At 40.4% G+C, this 15,791-nt stretch overlaps 1 protein-coding gene across 7 annotated transcripts in view; it reads left to right on the top strand.

The window, feature by feature from the left end:
* ENTREP2 (endosomal transmembrane epsin interactor 2) overlaps positions 1–15,791 on the top strand; it is a 451,267-nt gene that overhangs the window by 277,916 nt on the left and 157,560 nt on the right. For all 7 annotated transcript variants that reach the window (XM_019477587.2, XM_019477589.2, XM_019477585.2 and 4 more), the window contains one exon: positions 9,556–9,666. In XM_019477587.2, coding sequence (XP_019333132.1) covers positions 9,556–9,666 — 111 coding nt within the window. The remainder of the gene's footprint in view (positions 1–9,555; positions 9,667–15,791) is intronic.

The following is a 15,791-nucleotide window of genomic DNA, read 5'->3' as shown; positions in this document are numbered from 1 at the left end:
GACTTACTGTGGATACTGTAAAGAGCTATCAAATTGTGATTTCTTTTTCTAATGCCTGCATATGCTGAACATGCATACTATTGCAAAGCTTTTTAAAGGGAGTTGGAGTAGTTAGCAGATAAACAGTTCCAGTATGGTGTGAATAATTCTGATAGCTTTCCTTTTGTCCTCCTGACAAAAGCAATTTTTAAAGCTTTTTAGTGATACCTTGGTTAAAATTTGAATGCCCTGACCTTTTATATCTTCCCCACATAACTAGCAACCATTTACGTGAACTATTTTCTTTTAATGATATGCCCTTGGCCAAACATAAGGTCTTTTTTTTTTAATTTTAATGTATTTTTAGTAGTAGAAATACACATTTATTGTTAGCATAAAAACGTCAGACTTCTGGATCTTCAGGCTAGGGACAGAAATTACACACAAACCAATATAAGTGATCAAAAGTTCATTCAAATCTGTAATACAACAGAAGTTCAGTTCACATAAACCACTTTTTAAATGGCTGAAATCAGTTTAAGATAAACCTGGATGGATGCAATATCAGACTTAACTGATTTTGGTTAAACTGGTTTATTGAAATTCTGTCCCAGATCCACTCCAGATTCAAGCTAACTCACAGTCCTCCAGCATCCCAGGATGCTTTGCACCTCCCCCACAAACCCTCTCTTAGGGTGGGCGAGCTAGCTTTGGCCCAAGCTGGCTGCTCCAGTCGAGCAGGGAAGCGTGCTCTAGCACCTCCCTGGCATCTGGCCTGAGCCACTGCCAGTGCACGTGACTGCATTTCTGAAAACAAAAGTGTCAGTTCAATCTATGCAGCTTAGATTAATTTGCAAAGATTGAATTGATTCAGCCTTGGGTTTTCTGACTGTCTGTACTTAGCCTTTGTGATACAGGTGTATATTAGTTAATACATGCAACTAAATTTCAGTTGAGCAACATTAGATAACTGAGGCATAAGGTTAAGCAAGAATTAAATAATCTGTAATATATTATCTCTTAGCAAATAAGCATTTTAGTTTCATATATTGAAAGCTAAGTACATCTCTGAGGTTGAAATATAATTAGAAGGTCCCATCAAGCAGTGGCATAACTGTGGTGGGGAGGGGGGAGAGGGCAATGGCCCTGAGCACCAGCTTGGGAGGGAGTATGAAAAAATAAAAAATGGCTGCTGTTGCTAGCTGCATGTTCATGATTGTGATTGTACCAGAAGTTGCCACTTCTGCTGTGTCCCAGGTGCCTGGCTGTGTACTTTCAGCTTCCTATGAAAAGCTAATTACAACATGAAGAAACAATACAAGAAAATGAGCTGTAATATGTCTGGTAGTATTTAATTAATGAGTGAGGCAGGCTTTAAGCTAGAATACATACATACACACACACACACACACGTACATATATATACATTTTTTTCCACACACATACTCACACATATATATGCACACACATACACACACACATTTTAAAATATATCAGAAACATAATAATGATGCTGTTGTAACCCCTGCTTGCTCTATTTATTAATAGTCTGTGACATTCATGATGATGGAGAAACACTGTAACACTATGGTGGTTTTAATGACAGTAGTTATCTGATATGAGAAGATAACATCAACTGGAAGACCTTTTCAACATGATCTCAATCAAAAAGTCATGTGGTCCTTTCAATAAAAGAGCTAAAATTAAGCCAGGAACATCAGAATAGAGGCCAGTTTATTATTCTGGGTATGCAATGACATGTTCAATAGTGATTTCTTTTAATCATTATTAAAATAGGGCCTCAAAGCAGACTTATCTTTAGCGAAATCATTTTAGAGCCGTGGTAACATTTGAATAAAGAAATGTATTAGCAATCTTTATAGAATATGTGTTATGACTCTGTCTTTGGCAATTAAACCAGATGAGCAGATATTGGCATCAATTGCCTGGACTTCCTTTTCTATGTATGCACTAGCTCCTGAGTGGTTTTATGGCTGTTGGAACAGGTAACATTAAAGAACTGTAGTCATAGTTTTATAGTTGGTAGGGTCGGAAGGGACGTGAGCAGATCATCAAGTCCGACCCCCTGCCATGGGCAGGAAAGAATACTGGGGTCAAACAACCCTGGCAAGGTGTTCATCCAGCCTCCTCTTAAAGACCCTCAGGGTAGGAGCCAGCACCACTTCTCTTGGAAGTTGGTTCGAGATCCTAGCCGCCCTGACAGTGAAGTAGTGCCTCCTGATGTCTAGCCTGAATCTACCCTCTGCCAGCTTGTGGCTGTTATTTCTAGTCACTCCTGGTAGTGGCCAGGGGAACAGGGACTCCCCCAATGCCTGCTGGTCCCCCCTGACTAGTTTGTAAATGGCCACTAGATCCCCCCTCAGCCTTCTTGTGGAGGCTGAGCAGGCTCAGGTCCCTTAGCCTCTCCTTGTAGGGCCTGCCCTGCTGCCCCCTGATCATGCGGGTGGCCCTCCTCTGAACCCTCTCCATGTTGTTCACATCCCTCCTGAAGTGCGGTGCCCAGAACTGGACGTAGTACTCAAACTGCGGCCTGACCAGTGTCACATAGAGGGGAAGGATCACCTCCTTGGACCTGCTTGAGATGCATCTGTGGATGTATGACAAGGTATGGTTGGCATTCCTGACCACTTCCCCACACTGTCAACCCATGTTCATTTTGGCATCAATAATGACTCCAAGATCCTTTTCTGCCTCTGCACTGACGAGTCAGTTAATTAGGTTTTGCAATATATCTCTCAGTAATATTGTACCTTATGCTGGGTAGTGGGAAACGTTACTGACTTAGGTAAAAGATGTACTATCACAGAGATTACTCAATATTAAGTCATCATAACCCTTTAGGCTAGGTACAGAAATTACACTTATTGTACTGCAGGCGCACAAAAAGCGCTTTACAGCTGTAACCAAACAGATAGTCAGGGTACATAGAGTACTCTAAAAATAATGGATCCTGTTCTAAGATAACCCTGGATGAATGTGGTATCAGATTTCAGCGCTGTAGGTTCGAGCATCATAATGACCATCTGTACCAGATCCCATCGCAACTCATGTTAGGTTGCATTCCACCAGAAACCCATGGGCTTTTGTAGCACCTTGCTCACTCCCTCTCCTAGGGTGGTGCTCTAGCCGTTGCCAGAGCTCGTGTGGTCTGCCCGAGCACCAGGCCGGCCCTGCCCACATGTTGTCACTGACAAGACTCAGCAAAGCTCCTGTTTCCACCCCTCCCCCCACCCCCCACACATGTTCCCTCTGGCCAGCCATGAGCCACTGTCTGGTATTATCACTCCCTATGTGGATTCCATACCCCACCTGGGCATCTGTAAAGATTGCAGCTTTTGATTAAGTGCTGGGCTGATTGTGGACACCACATTCACTGAATGTGTGCTCTGCTTCTTCCTGACCTAAACGGGGGCACTTAAAGTAAAGCTGAAAAGCTGGAGCACTTCCACCATGGGTTTCTTGAACACCTGTACTTAACCTAGTGTCTAGTACTAAGCCTGCTTTTCATTATCTCTTTAACTTATATAAGGAGAAGTCTAGGGCAGAGGATTCTGGTTTCTTCTTCTTCTATTTGCTAATAGCATTACTGCTCCCTCATATAGGTCTTACTGCTTATATTTTTTGAACTAGCTCCAGTGACTTCTTTTCTGGGTTGGATTTTTAATGTGGTTCATATGGTAGTACACTGTTCACAGATGCTGCCTAACTCCCTCTGTAGGGAAAATATTACCTTTCTGAAGTCTGCATGTGTACCATGTGAAAATTTAACATTTGATTTCATGAAACACAAAAGCTGAAACTTAATTTTTGGACCAGCTTTTCTACTTGTCCTGATACAAAGGAATTACATAATAAATACATTATTAAATGCCTAACTCATGGAAATTATTGGTCTTATGTTAGTTTTTAGGCAGTTCCTAAAAGTGCTATTTACAAGTCATTTCAAATAAGGTCTTTAGTATGAAAAATCACTTTTTAGTATCAATTAAGAGATTTTCATCACAAATTTCCTCACACTGGGAGTTTTATACCTTGTTATGCATATACACAACTTTTTATTTTAAATGCCTCATAATTATGAAAAGCATATTATTAGCTGATGATTATTGTTGATTTGACTATAGTGAGTACAGACATTACCCTAGAATTGCCAGCAATGAGGCGATTGCACACTACGGAAGAGCAATACTGCCAGAAATACTGTCAGAAAAACTATAGGGAAAAAAGACCTTGGAGTGAATGTTAAGAAAGTTTAAAATGATAAAATATGGATATAAAAAATGTAATAAAAGTGTAAGGGGAAAATGAAAATTAGAATATTTAATCTAAAAGTATACATTACAATTTGGGAATAATTAAATATTTCTTATAATCCAGTCGCTGTGTATCAAGTTGATCCACATAGCACATACAGCATGCATCAGACTAGCCTGAGATCAGGGCTACATCCAGGAAGGGGGAGGGTAATGGGTAACAGAGAAGGTGCTCTTGGAATTCTAGAGAACTAAACCACCTAATTAAACTACAAGGTACTATCTCCTTTTTAGAAAAATGAAGATATCATAAACAATGGCTCAAGGAACTTATCTCAAAACAAGAGAATTAATAAGCTTAAAAGAGAAAGGCCATGCCATATAAAGGTAACATATCTCTGCTCTCAGACAGTGATGATGTCTATACTAACAAACAAATGGTATGGAAATGTAAAGGGTCAAAGTGGTTAAAATAGATGTTGGATTGGTTAAAACATATCATTGGTTAAAACAGATGTTGGATTCATGGGTGACTGGTTCCTCCTGATTCTGGGGGAGCACCCTCATAGAAGCTGCTGACAGTGGTGGCCTTGTTGGGGGGGCATCAGCCCTACCAACAGCATCAGTGTTGGCCATTGGAGGGGCACCGACCCCATCAGGGGGGACACATGCACCTATGTGTACCCCCTACCAGTAGCTTATGATTGGATTTCTCCTGGGACAATGCCTTTTACCTTGGGATTCTACAGGCCTACAAACCAAGTCTGTTGTCCCATTTTAAGTACCTGTGAAGTATCTAAGATTACACTTTTGCTCTTGGGACAAATCCAGCTAATTTGAGTTAATTGCCCTTTATTCCAGGGACAAGCTGAAAGTGGCAATGCCACTCCTAGGTTTTGACTCAGATCAATCAAAACCCACTCAAATATGATGGCTGTTCTTACTCAAAGAGGACAGGTAGATTTTTGCTATTTATGTAAGTAGGGGTCACCTGCTATAATATTAGGCAGATAACCACCAACATTTTTGAATGATTGCACTGATCAGAATTTTTGAGTAATGATGTCAAACATGTTAAATAAAATATTGTTTAGGTAAGCTTCATGTAAAAGAGCTCAAATGCTGTAATTAGCATATGAAGAATAGGACATGAGGGCTATTTTGGGTGGTTTCTGTACCATAATGGAAGGGATTTTACCTTTTTTTTCCCCCTGAAACTGCCCAAATACATACTAGATTTAATTAAACCTTAATATTAGAGTTAGAATAATACGTATCTCTGACAATATTCCTGTTTTTGTAAAAATAGAATCTAATGAAGATGAAGAGAAAGTAGGTGATTTAGTAGCATATTACTCCATGATAGGGTAGTCTGAGCTCTTTAACCCTGGTTGGCAGCTAGTCTAGGAGTGGAGCCCTGAAAGACGGATAAATGGATGATCTCCTTTGCTCTGGCATCTCCTGTGGCCAATCTAATTTCAAATGTATTGGAACCTGCCTTTCCTTTGGATTAAACCAGCAAGGGTGAGAAGGTGCCACTGGTGTGCGGGAGCTCAGTGTCTCCACATGCACTGCCCAGGCCTTTGTGTCCTGGAGAGGTCACCTCAGCTTCACTTTCTTTCAAGCAAGTATTACATTCAGCGAGCTAGTATCTCATGAGACAGACAGGTGCCTAGTACTAGTAGTACTAACAGAGAAAGACTTTGTGAATAAAATGTCAAAAAATCATGTTGACAATTCCTTGACATAAGCCATATTGACAATCTCTTACAAGACAGGGCCTTGAGAACTGGATGGGAGGCTTTTAAAATAGTAATAACAGGACACATTATTCATGTGATAGTAATAAGGGGAGAAAAATGAGAAGCAAAAATAGGCAAATGAATGAATATGTGGTTTGAAGAAGCAAGATACCAATATCTAACAAGACAGCCTTGCTTTCATATATTAAGAATATAAAAATAGCATTGATAACAGGAAAAACCCAGACATCTCTCATTTGCCATATAAAGGTTCTGCCTGCATGTCAGAGGTAGCTAGATTACTTTCTAATTTATTAGCTAGATTGCTTTCTAATTTTAATACCTGAAACAGGCATCCCATACTTTACAAAGAAAAGTGAGATATTAAAAAAAAAATCCTGAAGTGTCACAAAATATTAGCAGAATATTTCCAAGGGATATGCAGTGGCAGATATGCAAATACAGAATACCTAGGGATTAATATATTACAGGATATTATAGAAGATGCAGGAAGAAATAGAGATGGCAATTTCATACAAGCCTATGGTAGAAACTTTAACCTCACTGGTCAGTCCATCTCTGATGTCTGGTGGCTGTTCTTAGACAACAACATTTTAAAAACAGACTTGCATAGGAAATTGCAGAATAAGAAGTCACCCACAGACTGGATTATATTATGTATGGTCTAAACCAAGACTATGGATTTTTAGCCGATTACCTGGATTAGCTTTCATAACCCCCCGTGTGCCCCCATGGGTTATAGCTACTCTGTTTTTCCCTCTTCTACCTACCTTGTTTCTGCCTGCTGTTCTCCCTTCTTTTTCTTCCTCCTTCCCTACCTTTTGTATTCTAATCACTGTTTTCTATTTAGTAGTTCTGCTTCCTTCAGTCCCTTCACAGCATCCAATGAAGTAAGTCGCTGCTTACCAAAGCTTATGCACCGTGCTTTAGTTAGTCTATAAGGTGTGCCTCTACCTTGCTTTCTGCCTTCATTAAAGGAAGAAATATAAGAATACTTCTGTGCGTTGCAGAGCATACCAGAAATACTAATAAAGAGGCCTGTATTCTGTCTTTTTCATACAGGAAAGGATTGGAACTTGGTAGACTGCCCATTTCCATTCAGAGTGTTGGAGAAATGTCATCTTGAGGGATATTTTTAGTAGTGGATCAAAAAATTCTCTAAAAAAAGGCCTTCAATGTGTTTCTGGAGAAGTGTTACAAAACCTAAACCTAACCACTGCACAGAGACATAAAACAAAGATTTCCTTTTCTATCATTATTTTATGGTTTAATTATTAAACCACTAGTACAAACGTTTGAAATCATGGAAGGAATTTGGGGAATATATGTAAAGCAACAATCAAAATGAAATGATTGGTATGCCAAGTGGTGATGGGAGACCTAACACGACCAGATTTTTAGAGATGCAGGAGGCTATAGAATAAGAATGGGGCAAATGCATCATCAACAGAAATAATACATAAAAAGATAAAGCTTATCTCATTATTTAATTGCATGCTAGACCCATAATCAAAAATAAAAAACCATGGGGGGGGTGGAGGGGGCGGGGAGACATGTCTTAGATTCGAGCACTGGCCCAGGGCAGGTATGATGGTTCAGCTCTGACTTTGCCCCCAGCCTTATGTGGTGGGGGAGCTGGTGCATGACAGGGCAGGGGAGGGGAGGGGGGAGTATATCAGGAAGAATGTGCAACTTGGCCCCCTCCCCAGCTGCTTATTTTCAACTCTGGCTCCTGCCCCTGACTCAGCAGGGCCTGGAGCTGCCACTGGTGCTTTCCCTTGACCAGGCCAGGCCTGTCGCCACTGATGCTGACTACCTCAGACCCAGAGCTGCCCAGAAGGTAAATGGCAGGGTAGTGCCAGGGGTGGGGTTGGGGGACTGGAGGCAGAGGGGGCAGACACAGGTACAGGGGGACAAGAGGCAGCAGTCAGACACTGGGGGGGTAAGTGGCAGGGGAGACAGCAGAGCAAGCACAGGCGCGGTGAGCAAGGGGTCTGGTCTCTTGTCCCCCACTGCTGATTTGAGAGGGCAGATTTTAAGACAACCTTCCAATAATTAGATTTGATGCATGGAAAATTATAACATTTGTATTTTTCTGCGTATAGAATGGAATTATTGGGGGGTCATCTTAAATTCAAAGTCATCTTGGGTTCAGGTGAATATGATACCTTTGGGGAAATCACTTTAAGTTGGAGGATTTTGTTTAGGGATGGACAATGCTTAAATAGATTAAGGTGTTATATGGTAAAAGAGAAAAGAATGTGCTATGAGTTTTATACAGATATGTGCTTCTCCATCTGTGCAAAAACTGCATGTTATTGCTCACAATGTCTGTATGAAATGCCAGGGAATTCCTGATGGAAATTTTTTTTGGAAATGTATACCAGTTTATTCAACTTGAACAGGACATAGATAGGTATTGGGAGTTAGATCTGTTAAAAAGAATTAAGGTATTTAAAAAGGAAGTTACTCTTTTTGCTCTTTATAAGAAAACAAAACCCCATGGGATCCTAACTCTAGACTCATGCACTAGCTCCTAACATAGATTATTGAAAAATATATTAATAAAACATATAGTAATGGAAGACTATGTATTTTGTGAGAACCATGCCAGAAAAAAAAATTAAATGCTACAACAGTTGTTGCAATCACACAACAGAAGAACTGCAATAATTTGGGATACTTTTGATAAGGACTTGATAATCTTATAGTTCAGCAATAGTCAAAAAGGGTATAATATATAAAGATATAATAATTGAATTACATATTTCCTCTGCCTCTTCATTTCTGTATTTCCTCACTTCACAGACATACCCCCTTTCTGGAAAAATGGTCAGCTTTCTGATAAGGGTTTTAAAAATATAAATCTCTAAATATTTTTGTATAAATTTATTGTTGTGTTCACGCAGTTCAAAAAGAAGAAGTGAAAGTAATGACATAAGTTGACAGTCAATATAAGAAAACTGTTAAATACTCTCTTTTGTTAGGTATGTACATATATCAGTCCCTGACACTCTACTTGACATGTTTTATTATGAATAACTTTGACCTATTTTACTAATTGCAACTTAGTTTAATAAAATAAATGTTACTAATTTTGATTTTTTTTACTGTTAATGCTCTTTAGAGTTTCATTTTATTTTCAGTGTCTCAGTTCCTACCATTTGGTTTACAGACATAAGTCGCTGACTAGGTTAGTAGTAGAAGTTCAAGTACCTATCCTGCACTTCCTTCTGCCTGACTAACATGGCTGACTACCTCTTTCTACTCTTAGAAGTTGAAGTGGGCAATCTTCAAGGGAATGAAGGAAAATAATAGTAGCCAAAGACTAGTGTTGATGTTGCCTTTCTTGTAGGATAAGAACCAAGATCTTATAATATTGAAACACTATAAAATGTTCCAATATTTTGTTTAAAATGTATTAAATCTTGCCATTCATGTAATTATTTGACAAGCTGGAAGCACTTGAAAGGCTAACTGAAATTTCTTCTTTCACCTCTTGCATTGAATAATCAATGGACTGTTTGGTTTCTTTCCAGATAACCTTTTTCATGCTATTATCAGCAGTGTGTGTAATGCTGAACTTGGCTGGTTCCATTCTCTCTTGTCAGAATGCTCAGCTGGTAAACTCCCTGGAAGGCTGTCAGTTGGTGAGTAATGAAAAACAAATCTTTAAATAAAGGGCATCAATTTTATTTTTCATTTGTGGCAATTATACAATTCTCATTTTCATTCCTGCCATTCTATGTTTGTTGTGATTGCTGTTGCCTTAAGTGTAATAATGGGATAGATATTGTTGAAAGAAAATTGATAGTTAAAATGCTACCATCTCCATAAGGTATTGCTTCCTCAAGATATAAGTTATGACATTAGAAATGTTTGCTTAGGCTACTGTGAAACAGTGCTGACCTAAACATAAGAATTAAAAACACAGACTCAGACAACCATCAGCAAGTCTGCTTGACTACAAGTCTCCTGTTTGACTTCAAGATTACTTCCAGTGCACCTTGTAGAGCCAGTGTGTCTCAAAGACTTGCTAATAATTATATATCAGTATATGTGTAATAATATTTTATTTACCAACTTCATGGGTCTAATTCAATTTTAGGAAAAAAGCTTTCATTGTAGATTCATGATCTGTAGAGCTTTCATTGACATAAGGAAGGCTAATTAAACTGAATTTATCAGTGCTGTATGATCTGACTTAAATGGATAGTGTGCATGAAGATATGTATATTTTAGGTCTGTGTATACTAACTTTTCAGGAATAAAGTATTCATACATTCAGCTGACAATAGCAAAAAGTTAAGAAAAAATGTATAGAGTAAGATGAATATCTGATATGAGATCTTGGCATTAACCTACCATATGTTGCCTCATCTTGTTTGTTCAGTTTGTATTATTTTTCTCCTGCCTCTTGTCTGTCTGTCACAGCAGTGTCTGCAGTGTAGTGTACTGTACAGATATCTGGGTTAGATTTAGACTAGTTAGGTTGGGTCCCAGTACCAGTCAGGCTGCTGCAACGTGGAACTTTGTCTCTTTGTATTGATTCCTCTTATTTGCCTTGTTGCAGGGGACTACAAAGAGAGTCCTAACAAGTCCCTTTCAACTATGGGGTAAATAGAAATTGAGAGGAGAAAAGAGCAAAAAAAGGTACTTGCTTTTCAGAGGATCTCTGAGAAAAATTGTGAAATGTGACTTTCCTAAAGAATAAATATAAATTATAAATGTTGGCTCCTAAGTCACATAGTACAATTCAGTTTCTAATGTAGAATAACTCTTTGGTATGTTTTCATTCATTAATCTGAAGTAAGTCTGACAAACTTGCTCCTGCACCTTTCAAAGTGAACTTTTAAGGGTTACTTTTAAAGTACAACTTGGCATATTTTTTAAAGTTGACTATGTAGAAAATGGAAGAACACTTTTGTTAAAAACATTGTTTAAAAAGAATTATAATGATTGTCTCAATTTGAAAGGAAAATGTAATATATAGTTAAACGACTAACTATTTAAGGAAAATCTAGTAATAGGGCATAATTACAGTGAGACAGTTTCACGTTTCTAGTCCTGTTCTATTAATAATTGCCCTTATTTTCAGTTGAAGTAGTTAGAAGACTAGTTAATGCTGAAAGGGGCATAAGCTGTGTACATGCATTCAAATAATCTGGGAGAATTCTCCCAGCTGTGTTCTCCTGGTAGAAAAAATGACCCAGAGCTGTGTGTATAGGCATTCAAATGCTGAGACCCTGAAGAGTAGAGAGTTTGCAGCACTGATCCTGTGCAGCTGGGGTAGGGAAAGTGGAAGAGGTCTGTGCATACATCTCAGCATGCTTTGCAGGCTCCATTAGTCAGCCTGGCAACAGATGGCAGCAGTTCATAAGACAGCCCTGACTGGCTAACCCAAGCTGCCCATGGTCAGCCTGTGTTTCTCTGCAACATAATGTGGGGATTGTGAAGGGGGCATGTTTTGTTCCCAGCTGGAGCAGCAAAGTCCAGCAAGCAATACAGTGGGTGTGTCTATGAGAGAAGCCTAAATGTGCAGTAGTCTAGTTTACTGCACAGTAAGCACTCACATCTATACATGTGCGCACTTACTGCACCGTAAAAACTGTTAATCCCACGTAAATGCAGGTAGCAAATTTACATAGGATTAGCTACTGCTCAGTTACGAATATGTAGACACAACCTGGGAGCAAGTTTACTCCCAGGTCTGCCCTGCCACTAGGGACCGGCCTCAGGCTAACCCCAGGGCTCTGGGCTGGGAGCCTCTCCTGGCCCAGGGCTGGGCTGTGTCTAAGTAGGAAGATTCAAGGGTATCTGAAATGTGGGGGGAGAGGGGCACCACTGGTTGCCTTCGTTATTTGCACATGCAATTTACAAAATGCTGATCTAACAACCACAGCTAATTTCACCTCATTTGCAAATGGTTGCATTTGCAAGTTACCTATACCAGGCTGAGCAGTTACTTGAATTCTGAAGTGAAATTACTGAAATCTAAGTGTCCAAGCCTGCAAAGACTGAAGTACCTGCTTAACTTTAACACTACCCTCAAGGTAAGTATAAGGATGTGAGAAAGTCTGTAGAATCAGGGACTAAGGTATTATGTAAAGTCATTTCCACAATTTTAAGCTAATGTATTGTGACCCAGAGGTCATTACTTTGGAAATGACAATGTCATCTAACAAGTGTCTTGGGGCTTGTATCTAGATATCTGCTGTACTGCTTGCTATGTGGTATTCTACATTCTCAGGTAATGGAAACTTGGCACATCTCTCATACAGGTTAGCATCAAAACCCTAGGGAGAAAAGGACAGGACATGGAGGATAAAAAGGAAACTGAATAATTTATTTTCTTCTCGCACAAATTGGCTACTTTTGATTTTGTGCCTGATAAACATCTCTTGAGTTTGCAGTGGAATTTCTTTTATGGGACTCAAAGTAGTTGGACATTTGGTGGTTTCCTGGAAGAAGTGTTCTACAATAAAAATATTGTGTTTAAAAACACTTTAAATATTGATTTTGACTTTTAACCAACTAGAATTAAATCCATACATGCACATGATGGGTGAGGGGATTGGTAGTGCAATCCAGAGAATTTAATCTCTTAAGTGAATTCAAGTAAATAAACATTTTTTGAAATGTTGAGTGTTTTTGTAAAAGGAATTCGTGGTGTGTATGATGTTCCAGGTAGAAAGGGATACATATAACAAAGCAATGTTGGCACACCTTGTTGTTCTTGTTGGCAAACAAGAACCCCCAAATCCTGTCGTAGTTTGTGATCCTCAGAATATGGCTTGTAGCCTAGTTCTGATTTGCCAGAAGGCTTCAGTTGGCCTTCCAGGAATAGTGATAGGGCAAGAAGGGAGAACTGAATCTGGATGGCTGCTGCAGCCAGAAACCCCATGCTGTCTGGCAAGGAGCAGCTGACTTACTCTGTAGCTTCCCAAGTATGTTAGGCTTGCCAAGATGTGCAGGTCACAGATACCAGAAGATGGCAGTTTTAATGATGGTTAAACCCATGTATTCCAATTACATTGAATTTAACAGATGGAGAATTGTCAGCCCTTTTAAATGTGACCTTCTATAGCCAAGAGGGAACCAGCCTGAATTGTGAGCTGAGCTCCCAGTCAAAATGTACTTAGCTGGCCCTGCCTCCCACAGGGGGGATCCCAGGCTGCACCACTCCCGCCTCGTCCTGCTCACCTGGTGCAGCCCCACCAGCCCCAGAATGATGACATGCGGCACATCCAGCTCCGTGGGCCATGCACCGAAGGCGATGCAGCTGAACGCAATGCACTCTTTGTGGATGCCCAGCTCCTCCAGCCCCATGCCACCCACCCACCCACCTGTGCATGTGCTTCACCCCTTCCTAGCCATGCACCCCATCCCAATTCCCATAAATAGCAGTGTATTGTTCGCTTGTTCATCCCTTACATGAGTACTATGTTATCTTTGCAGATAAATACTATTTACCATTTTGTAGGTAAATGCTGTCTTTTCTTGTAATTAGTCCCACTTTTCTGAATTGTTAATGATCTTGCGCAACTTGCTACCTAAATATAAGTTTTGAACTGTTACCTTTTATGGTTAGTTATAAGCTGTTTGTAAATGCTCTGGGGCCAAAGTCAATGGGAGTAAGATGCGCTGGCCTTTGAATAGCAAAAAGCTTGCATAATGGTCTGATCACCTGTATGTACCTTGACAAACCTGTGTACCCAAGAACACTGAATTATTTTTACCGAAGTGACATTAGCACTCGGGCTCTGTCTCCATTACGTTTATTGATGCGTGCTTTGCAACACTGCTTCATTTCTGGGCTTGGGCAAGCAGACAGGACATGCATCTTGGCAGGACTTACAGGTGAGGTTCAGAGGCAGGGTAGATAAGCCCAGTAACAGGGAACCCTTGCCCTGTTACTAGGAAAAGGCTGCCTGACAAAAGCTGGAAGGCCCTTTTAGGAGCACAGTTTTTATGGCTCAAAGGAATAAAAGCTCAGAAAAAAAGATACAGCTGGCAGAACAGAGAAAACTACCACTAGGAAGAAGCCCTGTGTGAGAGGCAGCAAAGGGAAAAGAGACAGGATACCTGTAATCATCATCAGCCCTGCCACAGGTGGACTGGAACTAAGCCGAGACTGCTGCAAAAGGGAGGCAGTTGGCAGGACTGAAAGGACTAATGAGAAACCCCTGTGCTTGGGCTGAGCAGCAGGATGGACTGGTGGGAAGCAGAGCAGTTTACTACTATAAAAGGTTTGCGCTCAGGCCAGAGGGGTCATTCTAGCTCTGCCTGGGAAAAGATGAAAAGCTCCCAGGAGAACCATCATGGACAAGGATGAAAAAACCTTTTCTGTGTGGTGAATTGACATGGAGAGTAAGATTTGAGTTTGTATTTCTCCATCCACACCCCGCCCCTCCAAGACTGTGTTTTTTGTTGTAGTTGAGACATAAACTACCAGAAGACTGAAAATGGCTGAGGGGAGGCTTGCAGGCCATGTTGCAGGTGCCTTAAAGCTCCCTGCAAGTTTTAACTCTTTCAAGGCCAGAGGACCAGAGAGAGAAAAGTTAGCCCAGCAAGAGTCAAGGGCCCAAGGAAATGACTGATACAGACTATGTGAAGCAATTTATCCCTCCAAGGTGTGTCAGGCATAAAAAAAACTGGTGATTAAAAGTATCTTTAGGTTATTTTTATTAGTTTAAGCATGAAAAATGAAAACTTATGTTTATAGTTGATGTCTTTAAGAATGTAAGTACTTTGAAATTTCTTTCATTCTGTAATATAAACCATTAACTATAAATTATTATCATTTCAGGTATAATTCTTCATACCAACCCTAACTCTTAAAAATTAAGGAAATAGGTAACATTCACTCTCCATCATTACCAAAACACTCTGCATTACTTTGCTTGCACAAGACTGCACCTTCTCTATTCCACAGCTGGTAACAGAGTAATAGAAAATTAGGATTAGAAGGGGGACCTCAGGAGGTCATCTAGTCCAACCCTCTGCTCAAAGCATGACCATCCCCAACTGGATCATCCCAGCCAAGGCTTTGTCTAGCCAGGTCTTAAAAACCTCCAAGGATGGAGAGTGCAACCTCTCTGGGTAACCTGTTCCAGTGTTTTACTACCCTCCCAGTGAGAGAATTTGTCTTGATACCTAAACTTCCTTGCCTGCAACTTCAGACCACCACTCCTTGTTCTGTCATTTGCTGCCACCACTGAGAACAGTCTAGCTCCATCCTCTTTTGAACCCCCCTTCAGGTAGTTGAAGGCTGCTATTCAGCACCCCCCTCAGTCTTCTTTTTTCTAATCTAAATAAGCCCAGTTCCCTCGGTTTCTTCTCATAAGTCCTGTGCCCCAGCCCCCTCACCGTTTTTGTTGCTGTGCGCTGGGCTCTCTCCAATTTGTTCACATCCTTTCTGTAGCGGGGGGCCTAAAACTGAACGCAGTACTCCAGATGTGGCCTCACCAGTATTGAATACAGGGGAATAATCACTTCCCTTGACTTGCTGGCAGCAATCCTACCAATGCAGCCCAGTATGCTGTTAGCCTTCTTAGCAACAAGGGCACACTGTTGGCTCATATACTTCTTATTACTTGCTGTAACCTCCAGATCCTTTTCTGCAGAGCTGCTGCCCAGCCAGTCAGTCTGCAACTTGAACTGGTGTGTAGGATTGTTCTGTCCTAAGTTCAGGACTTTGTACTAGTCCTTATTGAACCTCATGAGATTTCTTTTGGCCCAATCCTCCAATTTGTCTAGGTCACTCTGAATCTTA

Source organism: Alligator mississippiensis, chromosome 11 (assembly GCF_030867095.1).
Source record: "Alligator mississippiensis isolate rAllMis1 chromosome 11, rAllMis1, whole genome shotgun sequence".
Taxonomy (NCBI): Eukaryota; Metazoa; Chordata; order Crocodylia; family Alligatoridae; genus Alligator; species Alligator mississippiensis.
This window is presented reverse-complemented; position numbering and strand designations above follow the sequence as displayed.